This window comes from Portunus trituberculatus, chromosome 46 (assembly GCF_017591435.1).
Source record: "Portunus trituberculatus isolate SZX2019 chromosome 46, ASM1759143v1, whole genome shotgun sequence".
NCBI lineage: Eukaryota > Metazoa > Arthropoda > Malacostraca > Decapoda > Portunidae > Portunus > Portunus trituberculatus.
The window spans coordinates 17,812,139-17,832,202 of NC_059300.1; the positions used below are offsets into that span (position 1 = coordinate 17,812,139).

At 39.9% G+C, this 20,064-nt stretch overlaps 1 protein-coding gene across 11 annotated transcripts in view; it reads right to left on the bottom strand.

Moving 5' to 3' along the window:
• The window catches only part of LOC123519824, a 248,780-nt gene that overhangs the window by 42,863 nt on the left and 185,853 nt on the right, over positions 1–20,064 (bottom strand). For 10 of the 11 annotated variants that reach the window (XR_006679104.1, XR_006679105.1, XM_045281344.1 and 7 more), the window contains 3 exons: positions 14,653–14,866; positions 9,470–9,648; positions 1,245–1,373 (listed from right to left, as the gene is read on the bottom strand). Coding sequence is in view for 9 of the 11 variants with exons in the window: in XM_045281344.1 (XP_045137279.1) it covers positions 1,245–1,373; positions 9,470–9,648; positions 14,653–14,866 (522 nt within the window). In the remaining 2 variants the exon portion in view is untranslated. The remainder of the gene's footprint in view (positions 1–1,244; positions 1,374–9,469; positions 9,649–14,652; positions 14,867–20,064) is intronic. The other variant, XM_045281345.1, reaches the window with a different exon arrangement.

A 20,064-nucleotide genomic window follows, 5' to 3' on the forward strand; every position in this document is an offset into this window, starting at 1 on the left:
TATGAATTTATCTGGAGGATATATTTTCATTAATTCTGGTGTGTGTATGTGTGTGTGTGTGTGTGTGTGTGTGTGTGTGTGTGTGTGTGTGTGTGTGTGTGTGTGTGTGTGTGTGTGTGATGCATTGTTCAGCAAAGCAGCAAGAACTTAAGGCGATATTCTTATGCAGGGTTTTAATTGGAATTTATGCTTCGGTAACTTCTTGACGTGACTGACTTGAAAAATGGTGAGCAGGTGCCAGACAGGTGCATGGGGAAGAGGGAGAGTGGATGGCGTCAGTGGTGGTGATGGTGGTGATGGTGCGTTAGTAGTGGGATAGGTTTGGGTAGTATGTAAGATATTGTTGTTGGTGAAAGGGGAGAACATTTGCGGTAGAAATAAGTTTAGAGCACAGAAGTAAGACCTCGTTCCTTGCATGCACGGTGATTGAAAGGATATAAGTATGAAGACGAGACATCTTGATCTGCTTTCTACATGTAGAATAACTATTTGTTTTTATTGTCTATGTTAATTAGTTTGTGCATTTGTTGCTGATCTTCATTTATTTCTTAGTTTGACTATATGTTCCTGACACCTGGCTCTTGTTTATATACATTAGTGAAAGGGATGAAATTTGAATCTCACTGATCGATCCAGTCATCTAAAGTGTGTGGAAATAGTCATATAATTCGAACATCTGATCAACAAGTACTATTAAGAAACACGCTCTTGGTTTAATTCAAAACTTTAGAGACAACTAATAATGATATCACTTTGGAAGAATAAGATAAAAACCATAGTTGTCATCGGATTATATTTTTTCCAACTTAAGTTCTTGTCTTTATAAACAAGTCACATTGTGTAGGCAGTATTTTCCAACATTTGAAATTCTTGAAACTCACGTAGAGAGAGAGAGAGAGAGAGAGAGAGAGAGAGAGAGAGAGAGAGAGAGAGAGAGAGAGAGAGAGAGAGAGAGAGAGAGAGAGAGAGAGAGAGAGAGAGAGAGAGAGAGAGAGAGAGAGAGAGAGAGAGAGAGAGAGAGAGAGAGAGAGAGAGAGAGAGAGAGAGAGAGAGAGAGAGAGAGAGAGAGAGTATAAAGTGGACTGGATCCTTTCCTTAGTTAACTTAGGTAATGTGGGAAGCGGAGAGAATTTGAGAAAGAGTAAAGTGTTAAGTATAAAGTTAGGCAAAAAAAATGTGTGTGTGTGTGTGTGTGTGTGTGTGTGTGTGTGTGTGAGAGAGAAGAGGGACTGGACATCACTCACAGCGGCGCAACTCACAGTGGAGCAATGGCAACACATAATGTCGGTTACTGCCTTCCTTAAGCCCTTGTGCAGCGCCAGGAACAGTGCCGGGTTGACGAAGGCGTGCACATAAGCCACGTGAAGAGTCACCTGTGGGGATGGAGGGGAACGAGAAGGGACAGGAAGTTAAGGATGGTGTAGGATGTGAAAATGCAGGTGTTGGAAGTGGAAGACGGAAAAAATGGGATGTGTAGGAAGATAGCAAGACAGAAGGTATAGAAAGACGGGAGGTATAGAGAGGTGAAGGAAGGTGAAAAGTGTAAGATATAGGAAGATATATGAAGGTGGAAGATTGATGAGACAAGATGTAGGTTTTTAATTGGAGGAGGTGGAAAAGGGGAACGGAAAGGGGAGAAAGGGAGAGAAGGGAAAACAGTTTAACTTTAATGTTTATCGTATACTGTGATTCTATGATAATTTTCTATACTTATATTGCACTTGGGGACATTCCACCTGCAAAATTTCCTTCAAGAATTACCCCGACGTGATTAATTAAGCTACGTTATGTTACATTAGAGACATTATCACTGAGAAAAAAGATAAATCCAGGTGAAACGTTCATGAGGGAATTTCCGGTAAAGATATAATGAATAAAGATTAGACAAGGTAATGGGAGAAAATGAAGGAGAGAGAGAAAAAAAACAAAGATGAAGTGAGGGGACATTATTTCTCTCACGTCGTCTTTAGAAACAACGAACGCTCTCTGCAGACAAAAGATAAATATACTGCTTTTGCTTCATCCCCTGTTTCCTTATCCTTAAATTCCAAGACGTGTAATGGCGGTGAATGTTTACTTCTTTTTTTTCTTCCTCTCTATTTGTTTGCGTGCGAGTTTGTATTCCTGCTTTTGTGTTCGTCTCATCGTCTTCACTTTTCTGTCGGAAGGTGGTGGGATGTGTTTTTTTTTTGTCTTTCACTGTCCTTGTCTGTCTTTCTCTGTGTCTTTATGCCTGTCTCCGTCTCTCTCTCTCTCTCTCTCTCTCTCTCTCTCTCTCTCTCTCTCTCTCTCTCTCTCTCTCTCTCTCTCTCTCTCTCTCTCTCTCTCTCTCTCTCTCTCTCTCTCTCTCTCTCTCTCTCTCTCTCTCTCTCTCTCTCTCTCTCTCTCTCTCTCTCTCTCTCTCTCCAGTCATGGATTAAAAGCTATGAAAGAGGAAACTTTTTTTTTGCAACTTTTCATTTTCCAGTATCGGATTCTCATTCCTCTCGGGGATAATGAGTTCGAATTCCATTTCTTTTCCAATCACACGTCATTTTTTTACGCTCATGTTTTTCTCTCTCGCCTCACGTTTCCTTCTTTTCCCATTAAGGCGCCGCAATTTTTCTTCTCCCATGTTTTCTTTTTCTTTTTATTCGTGCGTGTTGTAGTACTAAGCATTACGTCCATTCTAATTTTCTGTGATACTTTTGCAACGTTTTAGTGTTCAGTTTTATTTCTTTTAGGTTTTTTCTTATCGTATTTTGTTTTATGGTGTTGGAGTTATATTGTTTATTGAAAATTATGTCTCTCTCCATTTTCCTAATTTTAATTTATTATTTATTATACGTACTGTAATTTTTCCAGTTTTCATGCTCAAATTTATTCTAACCTCATTCTTTGCATTCTCTCTCTCTCTCTCTCTCTCTCTCTCTCTCTCTCTCTCTCTCTCTCTCTCTCTCTCTCTCTCTCTATGTAACCTATATTTTCTTTCTTTCAATGAGATCTTTTGTTGTATTGAAAATTATATACCTCATTTCCTGACCCTTCCATCACCATTACCGCAAAACACATTATTGCTTTCCAGCGGGATGCACATTCTATTACATTTATTATTTTTTTTAGTCCTTAAGTAGTGAGAGTCTCATTTCCCCCAACTTTAATTTGTTACACATTACACAGTATTGATTTGGAGTGGAATACGTAGGAGTAAAATTTCATTAGAGCTTGACAGAAGTGAGACAAATGATCAGGGACAGTGGTGGGGAAGACACGTTTTTATCTTCAAAAACATCGTTCCCTTATAAGGACAGATATCAAAGGTCACAGGTATAATAATGAGTGTTTCTGCTCCAAGAGAAGCTGAGTCTTTCCCACACTTAGTCTGTACTTAGCATTCAATTTACCGCTTCTCAAACTGCGTAGTAGACGAATGGAATAACTCAATCAATGGTCAGATTGTTGGTGTTCATTCATCAGGAAGAATTTAAAATATCATATAGGTTTGTGGATGAAGTAGGAACGTTTAATACAGAGACTCCTTTGTGTAGGCCTGATGATTTTTCCTTTTTTTTTGCAGCTTCATTGATTTTCTCATGATTTCTTATGTCCGATAAGTAGATTATCTTTCTTAGAAACCAAAAAAAATTTAATACAGCTTGTCAAAAGTGTTCCAAATAAGGTGCTAAAATATTTATCTAAATATGCACTTCTCATGCTAAAGCAACACTACGATATTCACTTCCCTGTCTGTGAAAAAAAGGTGTAGTGGAGACGTAAAAGAGCTTCACACCTTTCCCTCTCATTTGTCTAACCCTTATCAAGCTTTTGAAAATCCAGTATGCAAATCCCACAGTTAAGCAATAATATGCAATAAATAGCAAACGTAACCAGTGAGAAAAGAGAGACGTAGTATTCAATACGTGGATGGTGATAATAGTTACATTTCACTTAATACAACACAAAGAGGGACCGAGGGAGGGAGCGAGGGAGGTAGGGAGGAAGAAGGAAGGGAGGGAAGGGAGGGACGAAGGAAGGGAGGGGAGGCATTTGAAACTATTGCTATATTTTCATTTCACATATGACAAAGGTAATTTTCAAAGGGGATTGAACACGCCAGGTGGATCTCAAAGCGCATTTGTCTTCCCCTACTTCCCCTCGTGAATATTTATGTGTTTGCTTTATTAACAAATTCCCTCCCTTCCTCCCGTCTCCCTTTCCCTACCCCTCTCCTCCCCCAGGAACTAATCTATATTTACCTTCTCTCATCTGCCGCCCTCACCTGATGAACGAGAGGCGCCCTTATCATTGTCACCCTCACCTCATTATCTTTCCTGTCCCCCCCCTCTCTCTCTTTCTCTCTCTCTCTCTCTCTCTCTCTCTCTCTCTCTCTCTCTCTCTCTCTCTCTCTCTCTCTCTCTCTCTCTCTCTCTCTCTCTCTCTCTCTCTCTCTCTCTCTCTCTCTTTATCTCTCTCTCTCTCTCTCTCTCTCTCTCTCTCTCTCTCTCTCTCTCTCTCTCTCTCTCTCTCTCTCACACACACACACACACACACACACACACACACACACACACACACACACACACACACACACACACACACACACACACAAGCCAGAGGACCGGGGTTCGATTCCCCGGCCGGGTGGAGATATTTGGGTGTGTCTCCTTTCACGTGTAGCCCCTGTTCACCTAGCAGTGAGTAGGTACGGGATGTAAATCGAGAAGTTGTGACCTTGTTGTCCCGGTGTGTGATGTGTGCCTGGTCTCAGGCCTATCCAAAGATCGGAAATAATGAGCTCTGAGCTCGCTCCGTAGGGTAACGTCTGGCTGTCTCGTCAGAGACTGCAGCAGATCAAACAAACACACACACACACACACACACACACACACACACACACACACACACACACACACACACACACACACACACACACACACACACACACACGTATACTTATGTATTTTTGTTCTTGAGTAAATAAGGGAAATTGCAATAAGACATCAAGCATACACGTGGCAGTCCCTGTATGTCACATACTTAACTATTTCTACCTATCATCCAACCTGTACACCTGTTACAATTTATGCTAAAGCTCTCTATTGACCTAACACTAACAACCTACTTACTGAGTCCGGTTCATTCATCTACCATTCCATTTGAGAAACAGTTCCTTCCATTCTCTTACTTAAATCTTAATTTCTTAGTTTTGAATATTTTATTTCTGCTTTTATCGTGGTTACTGATCCTAAGATCTTTGCTTAGGTCCCTGAAACACTTAGACTTTTATCACGTTCCGTCTTAACGTGCGTCTTTGTAAGGAATGCAAAATAAACAGCTTCAATATTGTTTCATAGGGAATATCCCTCATCCCGTGTCCTTTTAGTTACATTCCTTTATACTTTTTCTAGTATAGTAATATCCTCATTCTAATGTGGGGACCAGAAGTGTGCAGCATGATTTAGGTGAGGTTTAACCAGCGCTAAATATAGATAGTATTTTTTCGAGACTTCTGGTATTAACATTCCTAAAAAATTAATACTAGTACTCTGTTTGCCATATTTCTAACCTTTATATATTGATTTTTTAGACTGAGATCGAAGCTAATTATAAGTTTTAAATCTTTGTCGCAACCTGAATCTACCAAAATTTTTTTATTTATTGTGTACCTACCGTGTGAGTTTCCTCTACCTACGCAAGTACTTTATTATTACTAAGCATCCGTCAGTCCATTCGTTCATCATATCTAGAATCTACCTGCAAGATGATGACAACCAAATTTAACTTGATTGATCTATCTATCTTCGTGGCATCTGAAAATTGACTAATATAATCACTAATTCCATTATTCAAGTCATTAATATATGTCAAAAACAATTATGGTCCTAAAACTGATTCCTGTGGCACCCCAATAATTACTTGAACCCATTCGGATCTAGAGCCGTTTATTACATGTACAACTCTGTCACCTATGACCTAGCCACTACCTTATCCATCCTAATATCTTTCCATCTATCTCCTGATCCCTATCCTTTCTCAGAAGCCAGTGATGGGTGCGTACCTTGTCAAACGCTTTACTGAAATTCAGGTATAGGATGTCATAAACTATCTTCATTATCTCCATTCTCGTAAACTTTACTGTAAGAACTCAGCAAGTTTGTTAGGTAAGACTTCCCCTTTGTGAAGCATTGCTTTGACTGATTTATCAAGTTATGCTTGTCTAAAACCTTCTTAATGTTCCTCGCTATTCTGATTCAGTTTTTGTACTTACAATTAAAGTTAATAAGGTAACAGGTCTATAATTAGACGTTAAAATTCTATCTGCTTTCTTAAAGATGGGTACTAAATTGGCCTTCCTTCACATGACCTGTTCCACTATCTTTTAATTATTGAAATATCTATTAGCTTCTCATTATCTTATGCTCTAAAAATCTGATTACTATTTGGCATTCCACATGTGTTTTCCTGGCTGAAGGGAGTTAAAAGCACTCACTCATGATTTTGCTGATATCTTGCACATAACTAACCAACCTCCAATCAGCTGTCTTTAATGGACCTATTATCCCTCTGTTTTCTTCTTATATATATAGGCTAACTAATAAAATTCCATGGAATGTCTTTGTCCGGCTGGTTACCATCAACTTCAACTCTGATTGATTTTTTAGATCTCCTCGTTAACCTCCTGACTGATCAAACGTTATATTGTTGTCTTAAAACATCTTTCCTTGACTAAACTCTTATACATATATTCTTCTTTTTGGTCCTATGTAGTGTTTTAACCTACCAGTCATCCACGTAGTCAATTTTGGGTGATATTGTTCAATGTGGGATGTTTGTTAACTGATCTTTTTGTAACTGATCAACGAATATTTATACAACTCACCTACATTTACTTCCCCTAATTCATCCATCTCTGCTTCCTCCATCCTCTCCGACCTCACCTCACCCATCACTATATGACCTGACTCACACCATGCCTCATCTAGCACTTTCCCTTTCTCACCCCTCTGAATCATGCTGCCGTTTCTCACCTCACACCTCACCTCACCTCCCTCACCCAGTCTCGTCTCTCTCTCACCTCTGTTCTTAGTTTTACTTGACTTTCCCTCTGCGTCCTTTGCTAGTCAACTCCTTTATAAACTCTCAAAACCTGCTTTCTTGAAGTCAGATATTTTACTGTAGTATTTTGTTCTAGAAATTTGTCCTATTTTAATTTTTATCTAATTTCACAATAGTCGATGTTGCCTAGCAGCTCTCGAACTTCTTTCCGTGTAACTACTTCCTCTTCGTTTGTTAGAACTTAAAATCAAATTAGGCTAACCGTAGAAGTATCGGCTGGTTGGCGGGAAATGATTATAAGCAAACAGCTGTCCCAACAAAATGTCTTCTTAAAAAGACTATGCACAATTGCTATCGAATTAATTCATCACAAGTATTCAATCCTCACCTCCAACAGAACACTGCAAAGAGGGAAACAGTCCTCGGAGCAGCGATCTTAGCAAAAGTACTTCTGTGAAGGTTTTTCTTGCTGTATAACTCATGTCTTGTTTGTCCCTCACTAGCTCCTACACCATCATCTCTGGACACCACATGTTCAAATCTTTTTGCGTTATGTCAACAGCTGCTAGTGGCTGAACGAAACCAACATGTCGGTCTTGTTTTGCTGGTATCAGTACTCGAAATCTCTAACGGGTAGCATTGCCACCCGCATAGTGACACATGTGGACCCGCCTTTAGAATTAGATTAGATTGCAGTCGACATTCCTAAGATCAATATGTACCACGCATACCTGACTGGAGTACCTGTCTGTTCTGTCTATTTCCTGCCATAATTAGGAATTGATTTCCTTTTAGTATTTGGTGGCTTGTACACTAATCCTAGTACTACTGATTGCGATCATCCCTTAATATCCGCCCATAACGTCTCTGTTTTACCATCTGTTGTGATTTTACTGCTGATTGACATTGTAATGTGCCACTAACATACAGCTCTACGTCTTTCCTGTTTTCCCTGTCTTTACAGTGAAGTGTAAAGCCATCAATCCTAACCTCTGGATTAGATACTTTTTCTGATATGTTTAAAAAGTTTCTGTTTAAGCAATAAGATCAGTTTTCTACGCAAGCCATTCCTCGAAGCAAATACATTTTATTCAAAGCATCTTTTACAGTTTGTGTAATAAATAAGCTATTCTTTTCCTTCGATGAGCCACGTACTTTTGTTGATTTAACTAGCTTGTTTAAAATTCCCGAACAGCTCTTCACTCCTGACTGTATCAACATCACTTCCTCCTACACTGTAAAAAGACAATGAATTTTGACCTATCTTCTCCAAAGCACGTGTCCAGTCTTTCTGCTACCTTTCCTATTACTGCTCACAGCAAACACACCCTCGTTCTATGCTTCTTAGCACTAGCACAAAACTCACTAAGTGCCTAACTTGACTATCACCAAGCACAACCAGTCTACCTGGGGACTGAGTAAATGTGTCTGCCCTATTCTTCCCCTCCTTGTCTCCTGTTACATCCACTTCCTACAACACAATGAAGAGATTCCTTATCTTCTCGCGGCGCCCCTCGAGACAAAGAAGACAAAGAAGAAGGAGAGAAGACGAAGAAAACTAAGAATAAAAACAAACAAACAGACAACAACAACAACAACAACAACAACAACAACAACAACAACAACAACAACAACAACAACAAACAATCCATAAGTTTATGAACTAACTTAACATTAACATCCTCAATTATAGAGAAACACCTCCTTAAACACACCACGTCTTGTCTCATAACAAGAAGAAAACTCATGAAAATATCTTTGTCTTTTTCATCTAATTCCTTCAAGTGCCCTCACCCTTCTGAACAGAGACAGAACACGCACAGCACCACCAGCAACACCGACAATGAAGCAAAAGGTGTAATATTAATCAGTTTCGGAGAGGAGAGAGAGTACCACGTCAATAGCTTTTCCTCCAGGGATCCTTAAGTACTTTAGGCGAGGCAATTTTAATTTATTTCCCTCAGCCAAATTACACGAGTCCACACTTCTTAACCGCTAATCTTGTTTCGTGTCGTTGGCTATTTGCTTCACCGCGTTACCTCTCTCTCTCTCTCTCTCTACTTCCTCGTTATTGTCCTTATTTTTGCCTTTTTCTTACTTTCTTTCTCATTAACAGTGTTCCTTTTCCTCGATATCGTCAGTTGTTTTATTTTACTCGTATTTTTGTTTCTGTTTTATTTTTTCATTCACTTTGTTGATGTTTGTTATTTTTCGTTTTTCTTTTTTGTATCTTTTATTGCATTTTTTTCTGTCTGTCTGTCTCTCTCTCTCTCTCTCTCTCTCTCTCTCTCTCTCTCTCTCTCTCTCTCTCTCTCTCTCTCTCTCTCTCTCTCTCTCTCTCTCTCTCTCTCTCTCTCTCTCTCTCTCTCTCTTTCCATATCTCCTTACTACCCTTTCATTTCTTCCTCCTCCTCGTCATCCTCTTCCACCTTACCTCGTGGCTGAGTCCTGTCTTGCCTCCTGATGGCGTGAGCAGAGTAACCAGGAACAGGGGGCCCCAGAACACCACGTAGGCGATCGTCACCACCACGAACATTTTGACTCGCTCCACGCCCTCACGCTCCATACGGTTGATGTAGCTGTTGACCTGCCGGTGCTCACTCGCCTCAGGGTCTGTTGGGAGAGGTGCGGGGGTCAGAGGTCATGAAAGTTGTGGGTTTCAAGCCGTAACTGTCTGGGTGTGTAAAGATCCAGTGTTAATGGTTTTCGTGCAGCTATGGAGAGGAAAGGTTAGGTTAGGTTAGGTTATACTAGGTTAAGTGAGGTTAGGATAGGCTGAAGGTCTCTTTGTGTAACGGAGAGGCTTTGTAGAACTGAGCTGTAGGTCGGGAATGTTGCTTTAGAACGGCGCTCCATAAAGTGTGTCTTCTCTCTGTTTTCTTTTTTCTGTTGACCCTGGAGAGGATGGAAGGAATGGTGGGAGGGAGATGTATCTTGATGATGTTGTTAATGTATGTCTTTATTCTAAGGAAGTGGGCGTTGGACACTGTGGAAAGACGAGTGAAAGGAAGTTCCTGCTAAATGGATTTCAAGGTGAGCTCTGTACTGTTATGATATGAATGGAAAGGGAAAGTAGGAAATGGGAGTTTGGCGACAATGGTAAGTAATGGATGTTTCTTCTCCCCTTTATTCTATTTATTTACTTTTTCGAGGATGGTGGCAATAGAAAGGAAAAGAAGGTTGGAAGATGTTGGTTTTTAAGGAATGGATATTGTTCTTAGGAATGGAGTGGATGCTAAGAGTGGAACCAGAACTAATAGTTGAACGGTTTGGCTTCAAATAACTCTAGTATAACAAAAGGTGGTTGGCTTATGTTGTTGGTGATGGTGGTGGTTTAGGAGGGGGGGATGGGATGTATAAAAATAGAAGAATCAAAGGCTGAAGGATGTTGGTATTCAAGACTGATGGAATGAGATGAATACAATATTTCGGAAGGTGTAGGATGGGATTATAAGGAAGGGAAGATTGATGGAGATTGTTTAGAATAACTAAACTCAGGCTATTTTCAAGACTATGAATTTTTAACGAAGCTACATCGAAGAGAAGAAGTTTCTAGTTTGTCAATCATTAGGAGGACTATACTAGTGATCAATATATAAAAATTTAACCCAATAATTGCGGTATGCAACACTTCTCGACACTAAAAACAATGCATGTAACTTTTTTGTAACCCTGCAAAGAATAAAAGTGATAAAATTTTGCCATTTCTCTACAGTACAAAGTTTAGAGGTGGTTGTAGAGCAATACAATGTGTCTCAGATTGGCTTGTCCTTAAGAAAATGGGAATAACACAACAATGAAACATTTAAGAGCTTAATAATCGAAGTCATAATAGAAGACATTTAATGAAATATAGGACGGTAGCAGATGGTTATATTATTTATGTTTCTTACTGAAGTGAGTTGTAGAAAAGGAAATATATTAAGAAAAGGAATTTGATAGTTAGGAGTCCGTAATATTTTTTTTTTTTGTGCGGAGGCTTGGTTGAAAAGGGTAAAAAAAAAGTTTAATAGGATTTTCTCCTCGATGGATGGAGGGGAGAAAAGGTGCTCTTGTGTTGTAAATTTATATTTAGTGAAAGTTGTTTGACTGAGAGCAGGTAAGGTAGAGGAAGGGAAGAGTGAGTGAAGGGTGGAGATTGAAGGGGAAAAATAAACAAAGGGGATAGAAAAGAGTGAGGACAGGAGATAGAAAAGAAAGAGTGAACAGAAGAAATAAAAAAAGATAAAGTTAACACAGGAGAAAGAAAGGAAATAGTGAACAAAGGAGATAGAAAGAGGTGAGCAGAGAAGATAGAAAGAGCGAACACAGGAGATAGAAAGAAGAGAGTAAACAGAGGAAATATAAAGAAAAGAGTGAGCACAGGAGATAGAGGGAAAGAGTGATTGAAAGGAAGAAGTGAACAGAGGAGATGGGAGGGAAAGCCAAGCAAGGAAGCGAAGAATAAAGGCCTAATGTCAGAGGGACAATGATAAGAATACTGGAAAAGAGGACAAGTGGGGGGGGAGGTAAAAACCAGTAGAGAACAAGAAAAAAAGTGATTAGTAGAAAGTGAAGGTGAGGAGAAGCGAAACGGTAAGATAGAATTAAAGAAGATAAGGAAGAGAGATGAAACAAGACAAAGGAGGGAGAGAAAGTGATTGATTAAAAGATAATACCCTTATTGGCCACGGGACCTGAATAGTAAAAATAAGGAAAATGAATGATAGGGAGAAAAAAAAAAAGAACCAGAATTTGAAATCGGAGGCGAAGGCGAAGGAAAATGATATTGTTGGATTTGAGAAACGAGTAAAATGAAAATAAAAATGGTCGTTAGGGTATGTAGTGTTACGTGTTAGGGGGGAAGGACAAGTGCCGCGGATTACGTAACATCACAGAAGGTGCACCAAGCTGATCATCCGCAGTATTCAGAGCTGTTGCTCTCTCTCTCTCTCTCTCTCTCTCTCTCTCTCTCTCTCTCCAACCTCCTGAAGCTGCATTAGTTGTATAAATCAATGAGTTCTCTCTCTCTCTCTCTCTCTCTCTCTCTCTCTCTCTCTCTCTCTCTCTCTCTCAAGCGTGTTAAGCTCATTTCTATTCACTGGTATGCGCTAAATGAGTTGGATTATATTGGTGTATTTCATCGCACACTTGTACAGTATACTTGCTTCACTAAACAGGTGTTTTTATTTTGTATCCCGTATTTGTCAGAATTTTTGTTTGTCTGTTTCTCTCTTTTTTTTCTTTTCGTCCTTCTGTCTTCCTAACTTTTTTTAATCAACATTTATATATTTCAATAAAGCTGTTTTTTCTTGTCTTGGCACTGTTTCTCTTTGATTAATTCGTTCACTTATCTATCTATTTAATCATTCCTTATCTTTTCGTTTTCCTTTTATTAATTTTTATTTTTTCTCTTTTCCTTCCTTTCTTCCTTTATCCATTCATTCATTCCGTCCTTCCTGTTCCAAACACCATCAAACTGCTCACTACGTCATCATGTAAGGAAACTAGTAATATAATGAATAACCCTTTATCCTTTCCCTTCCATTCCTTTTCCTTCTCTTTCCTCACCATCCATTCCTTTCCCTTCTCTTCTCCTCTCTTCTTTTCTCTTCTCTTCTCTTCTCTTCCCATTTCTTCCCATTTCTTCCCTTCCCTTCCCTTCCCTTCTCTTCTCTTCCTTCCCTTCCCTTCCCTTCTCTTCCTTTCCTTTCCTTTCCTTTCCTTTCCTCTCCTTTCCTTCCTTCCCTTCCCTTCCCTTCCCTTCTCTTCCCTTACACTCACATCATCATTACCTGTTGGGGAAGCACTGCCCTCACCCACAACTAAGATTAAGTGATTGGCAACTAGCTGGGCGTAAAATAGATCTGATTGGTTACCGCTGGGCTGAAAGGGGCAGAGCATATCCGACAATTTAATCTGAATGGAATGTAAAATGCACTGTTATTTTTTTTTTTTTCCTTTTGTTCTACCTACATTTTTTTTTTTTTGACATGTATGATATATAGGGTAATATATCGGCAGGGTGGAATAATCTGGAGGGTTTTGTGGGGCACATTCAAACAAGTGATATATATGAAAAACAACCCTCGATTATCACCTGTCGGCCGCAGGTATTCTGTGCAGGTGCAACTTATGGCGCGGTGAGAGAGAGAGAGAGAGAGAGAGAGAGAGAGAGAGAGAGAGAGAGAGAGAGAGAGAGAGAGAGAGAGAGAGAGAGAGAGAGAGAGAGAGAGAGAGAGAGAGAGAGAGAGAGAGAGAGAGAGAGAGAGAGAGAGAGAGAGAGAGAGAGAGAGAGAGAGAGAGAGAGAGAGAGAGAGCATAGTTGTATAATAAGAAGAGAAATAAAGTGGAGAAAATAATCAAAAGAACACAAATAGACAGAGAAAGACAGAAAGAAGCAATACAAGGTAATTATCATTGATCAATTAGACGGAAAGGAAAAAAAGAACTATTACCCTCGTCTCTGTTCCTACTTCCTCTTCCGTTTTTCCATCCCTTCCTCAGCTCCATTCGTGTGGCCTTCCATCTTTCCTTTCCTCCCTCGCATGACCTTTCGTCCTTCATTTCTTCTCCCCTCCTCATACCCCATGCATCTCTCCCTTTGTTGTCTCATTCATCCTCTTCTTACTGCAATCCATCCTTCTCTGCGACCATTCCTCTTTCCTTTCTTCCTTCTCTCTTTTATCTCCCTCTCTCTTTCTCTCTTTTTGCTCTTTCATTCATCTACTTTTTCCTCTTATCTTTCCCCCGGTTTCCCATTCACTCATTTTTCACGTATTGAGTTCCCCTGCTCCTTTTCCCTTCCTCCCTTCTTTCGTTCCTTTCTTTATTTTTCCTTCCTCTCTTATGTCCACCCTTTCACCCTTTCCTCCCTTCACCATTTCGTTCTGTCTTTTATTCGTCTTTCCCTTCTTGCTTTTCGTGTCTCACAACCTACCAACTCTTCCTTCCTTCCTTCTTTATTTTCGTCTTGTTATATTTCTTCCACGCCTGCATTCTCTATTCCCCTCCATGCCTTTCCTTGCCTTCGTTCCTCCATCTTTCATCGCCTTTTAATTTAATATGCCTCTTATCCTTTCATGTCTCCTCTCTCTCCTCTCATCCTTGCATGCCTCATTCTTCTCTTTATTCGTCCATTATATTCCTTTTTTTTATTAATTTATGTCTTCATTTCTCTTTAACCGTCCATTCCGTTTCGTTCCTTCAAGTTCTCTGTATTCCATTCTATCTCTTTCTCTCTCTTCCCTTTATGTTTGCTTTCATCCCTTCCTATTCCCCTTCATTCCTTCACATCTTCCGTTTCATTCTCCCACACCTCCTTTCTTGAAACACATCCTTCATACCACATTCCCTCCTAACCATTCTTGTCCCCTTTCATCCCTTTCGTTCCACATTTCCTTCCATCTCTTTTTGTTTCCTTTCATCCTTGCATTCCTCATTTTTTCTAATCTCTTTATGTCTTCCTCTTCATTCATCCCTTCATCTTCCATTTCATTTCTCCATTCCTCAGTTCCTTCGTTCACCTCCCTTCATACGTTTCTTTCATATTCCCTTCCCTCCTTCAAAAAAAAAAAAAAAAAAAAAACACTCCAACAATTCCGCACATTCTGATATCCTCTCAACATCCCCGCGCACCTTGGTTTCTTGGCTGGGTGACGCTGATCATGGTGGTGACGAGGGAGGCGATGCGGACGGCTTCGAGCGAGGAGGTGGACAGGTCACGGTACAGCTTCCAGAGATGATAGACTGTGAGCAGCACCACGAGCACGTTAGTCACGATCCACAGCACGTTCAGGACATAGTGACGCAGCGGCCCCGTGATGAGCGGACACGATGGGGCGTTGTGTTCCTGCAGGAAGAGATTGAGAGAGTGTGAGATTGGTTGGGTCGGGTTAGGTGTGTTCTGAGATGGTAAGTCAAGGTGTGGTAGGTTAGGTTAGGTTTGGTTTGTTATGAGGTGATAAGCAGAGAGAGAGAGAGAGAGAGAGAGAGAGAGAGAGAGAGAGAGAGAGAGAGAGAGAGAGAGAGAGAGAGAGAGAGAGAGAGAGAGAGAGAGAGAGAGAGAGAGAGAGAGAGAAAAGGTAAAGATAAATGGGATGCTGAAGAGGAGGAGGAGGAGGAGGAGGAGGAGGAGGAGGAGGAGGAGGAGGAGGAGGAGGAGGAGGAGGAGGAGGAGGAGGAGGAAAACAAAAGTCGATGAAGTGAGTGAATGGTGAAGCAAAAGCCAAAAGAGGAGAGAAGACGAAAATTAGCACAGGAAAAATGAAAAATATATGAAGTAACCTCTTTCGTTATCTTTGTGATTAATGTGAAAAGAGGGAGAAAATATTGAAAAAAAATTAAATGTTAAATATTAATTAGCTTTTTTTTTAATAAGGGTTCTGAATGTACTTTTGTTTTTACTGAATTTGATTAATTTGCATATGTATTTGATTATTTGTTTGTTTTTCATAGTTATTTATTCCTTCGTTTTGGTAACTAGTTTGTTCAATTGTTATTTACTATTCATTTGTGTGTAGCCACTTTTCATAACTCTTGATATTTTTCCATTTTGTGTGTGTGTGTGTGTGTGTGTGTGTGTGTGTGTGTGAGAGAGAGAGAGAGAGAGAGAGAGAGAGAGAGAGAGAGAGAGAGAGAGAGAGAGAGAGAGAGAGAGAGAGAGAGAGAGAGAGAGAGAGAATCAGTATACGTAGTTCACCAAAACCTCATTCTCTCTCTCTCTCTCTCTCTCACACACACACACACACACACACACACACACACACACACACACACACACACACACACACACACACACACACACACACACACACACACACACACACACACACACACACACACACACACACACACACACACGTACATTTCCAGGCTGTACATGTGTAGTGTGAAGTTAATTTGGAGAAACCAGTGGTCACACCAAAGGCACAACGCTGCACTGTCTTAATCGAGCAAATGGACCAGCAGCACACACAGATTGGCTGATTGAGTGATTGACTTTGACAGACAGACAGTGGCGCCGTAACAACGAAGTCATGTATAATCATTTACAAAGTGGGTAGATTAATTAAATTGAACGTCGATTCATGAAATTGAAATGACGACTGAACTTAAAACAGAGATACAATGAAGGCAATATGATATAAATGCAAATTAATTATAAGAACGAAATACTGTTTTGTGGATAGAAAAATGTATGTGGGAAATAATGATGACAAGCGTTATGCTAGTGAATGTATGAGTGTGGAAATAATGCAGTAGTATGAATCTCGGACAAAAATATAAGATTTCTAAGAGAAAACAGTAAAATTGAAATTAAGATAATGAAATACTAAAAACATTTGTTATTTTAGGAAACGTATAAAAGTACAAGGACAAATGAAATTAAACGTTGTAGATAGAAATTAAAACTTTGCTGAAAAAAAATATTTTATTATTTTGTAAGAAAAATGAAGTTATAAGTACATGAAAAATGAGAACTTTATACACATACCATAACATACACGCAAAGAACACAACGTGGTGGCGCTAACATCAACACATTAAATTAAAACTGTGAACGTAATATAAAAATACAAAACAAAATAAAACAGCACAAACACAATGGAACATCAATTAAATGAATTTTCTAAGTAATTACGTAAACAAATGAATGCAAAACTAGATAAATATACTGAAACAAAACAAAACACGAAAACTATGAAGTCAATGAATATATGAATGTTTATAGAGGTACATATATGATCAAATAAATAAATAGATGGGTAAATGAAGTCGAGAATATATATATATATATATATATATATATATATATATATATATATATATATATATATATATATATATATATACACACACACACACACACACACACACACACACACACACACACCATCATAATTATTCCCATCACGAGAGAAACGATAAAGGAAGAGATTGGTAAAAAAATAATATCTTTCCTTTTTTATAATCCAATATTGATGCAGAATCTTTTTCATCCCAATCACCACCACCACCACCACCACAGCCACCACTACTCCTATAACCTCTGCTACTACTACTACTACTACTACTACTACTACTACTACTACTACTACTACTACTACTACTACTACTACTACTGTTGCCACTACTGTTACTACTACTACTACTACTACTACTACTACTACTACTACTACTACTACTACTACTACTAGTATTACCACCACCTCTACTACTACTACTACTACTACTACTACTACTACTACTACTACTACTACTACTACTACTACTACTTTACTCCTACTCTCTCTTTCTGATAATCCTTTCTAGACTTTCCTCTTTTCTTCCTTCTTGTGCTTTTTCGTTTTCTATTTCTTTCTTCCCGCCTTTCTTTCTTTTTTGTTTTTATCCCAAAGAAGAAGAAAGCACCGCTGATAGACACCCTCTGCGTCAGCGTTTTGCTCCGCCATCTGCCAACCACCACCAGCGATCGCCTCCTGTCGCTGTTCCCTCACCTACCACTCCGCATCCTTTTCCTCTTTTTCATTTCTTCTCTTACTTCGCTCACTATATATTGTTCTTTTTATCATCACCATCATCGTCATCGTCATCGTCATCATCTTCATCACCTTCATCATCATCATCATCACCATTATCGTCATTATTTCTTCTTCTCTTCCTCATCCTCTTCCTCGAACTTCGTTAATCAAAATGTTTCGCTGATCACGCCTCTGAATAATGCCTCCTCTCTCTCTCTCTCTCTCTCTCTCTCTCTCTCTCTCTCTCTCTCTCTCTCCCCGTTTCGACAGATTCTTCGACATAAGACGATGTACATCAGAAATTGCCTCTCCTTCATTTCTTTCATTCGCCTCTCTCTTTTTCTTCACTGCTGGAAGGAAATACAAACGGGTGGGAGAAGCGAGATCTGTTATTAGATTCTGGGGAGAGGTGGTGGTCATTGCAGCGAGGGGAAGGGGATAGCTAGGGGACGAAGGGATTGTGATACATACTCCTCTTCTACTTGAGACTCATCCTCCGCGTTCGTTCCAGTTCCTTTAGTTGATTCTGTCCTCCTCTTCCTCTTCCTCTTCCTCGTCCTCTTCCTTGTCCTCGTCGTTATCCTCGTTCTTGTCGTCTTCGTCTTCCTCGTCTTCCTCTTCCTCGTCCTCCTCCTCATCCTCCTCTTCACTTACTGAACTCCACTTCCTCTTCCTCTTCCTCTTTCTGTGTTGCAATATACAGTCCTCTTCACATACTTAACTCTGCTTTCCTCCTTCTCTTCCTCCTCCTCCTCTTCCTCTTCCTCCTCTTTCTCTTCATCTTTTTCTGTCTTTTCCTCCTCCTCCTCCTCCTCCTCCTCCTCCTCCTCCTCCTCCATCACTTTACTTACCCTATATCTGTATTTCATTAATATTCAAATTTTTTCAAACGGTCAGACGTGTGGACCTCACCATAAAATCAATCACATAAACCTTTTGTCATTCTTGCCCATGAAAATTCTGTCACTTTTTTGGTACTAAATCTACGAGGGACTGAAGTTGGGGTGAGTGACGGATCGGGAGGAACCTTCATCTTTACTGTCCTGACTCTTTATCCTGTAGGTAGTTAGAGAAAGAAGGAAAAGGAGGAGAAGGAGGAAAAAGAGGAGGAGGAGGAGGAAAAGGAGGATGAAGAGTACGGAAGAATAGAAAAGAACAAGAAAAGATGAGTACATCAAGATTAAAACAGGATGAGGAGGAGAAAGAAAAGGAAGAGCTGGAGGAGGAAGAAAAATAACAAGAAGAAAAGGAGGAATAGAGAAAGAGGAGGAGGAGGAAAAGGAGGAGAAAGAGAACGAGAAAAGGAGGGAGAAGAATAAGAAAAGATGAGCTCATGAAAATTATAACAAGAAGAGAAGGAGGAGAAAGAAAAGGAAAAGCAGGAGGAGGAAGAAAAATAAGACAACAAGAAGAACAATAATAAGAAAAGGAGGAATAGAGAAAGAGGAGAAGGAGAGCCTTTCCAACTAGCCTCGCAAGGATGTAAGGTTTTGTTGCTATTAGGTTTTCTTTTCTAATTCTTTTGCAATCATCCTTATCCTTGTCTTCTCCTACACTTGTCACTTGTAATACCAATAAATCTGATCTCTTTGACCCATCCCAGTTTCCTTTCCTGCCAGCCAGTATTGTGGGGAGTGCTGGATGGATGTCTTATACGTTGAGTTAGTTAGTGTAGCTCATCACAAACAGCTCGATAACGACTATTAGATTTATTACTTTCATCTTTATTGTTATTTGTGCTCCTACTCTACCTGTTCCTCCTTTTCTTCTTATTGGTTTTCTTGTTGTCTTATTTTTCTTCCTCCTACTCTTTCTTTTCTCTCTCCTCCTCCTCTTCCTGTTATAATTTTCATGAACTCTTCTTTTCTTTTTCTTCTCCCTTCTTCTCTCGTACTCTTCCTCCTCCTTTAACTTCTTATCTTCTTTCTCTATGCCTCCTTTTCTTCTTGTTATTGCTCTTCTTGTTGTCTTATTTTTCTTCCTCCTCCTGCTCTTCTTTTCTTTCTCCTCTTCATCCCGTTTTAATCTTCATGTACTCGTCTTTTTTTTTTGTTCTTTTCCATTCTTCTTCCGTACTCTTCCTCCTCTTTTTTCCTCCTTCTTCTCCTTTTCCTCCTTCTCCTTTTCCTCCTCCTCCTTCTTTTCCTCCTCCTCCTCCTTTTCCTTCTTCTCTTTCTCCTCCTCCTCCTCCTCCTCCTCCTCCTCCTCCTCCTCCTCCTCCTCCTCCTCCTCCTCCTCCTCCTCCTCCTCCTCCTCCTCTGTCATGCTATTAATCGTATTCCGGGAATCGTAACATTAATTGGAACAAATTGTGAGATGGAGCATTTCCCTCTCCGACCCTAAGTATAGTAATAGCACAACTTGGCTGCTCTCTCTCTCTCTCTCTCTCTCTCTCTCTCTCTCTCTCTCTCTCTCTCTCTCTCTCTCTCTCTCTCTCTCTCTCTCTCTCTCTCTCTTCTATCGTCATGACACACATTCACACGCACCCCTCGCTCTGCCTTTCTCTCCCCTCAGATTAATAGAGATT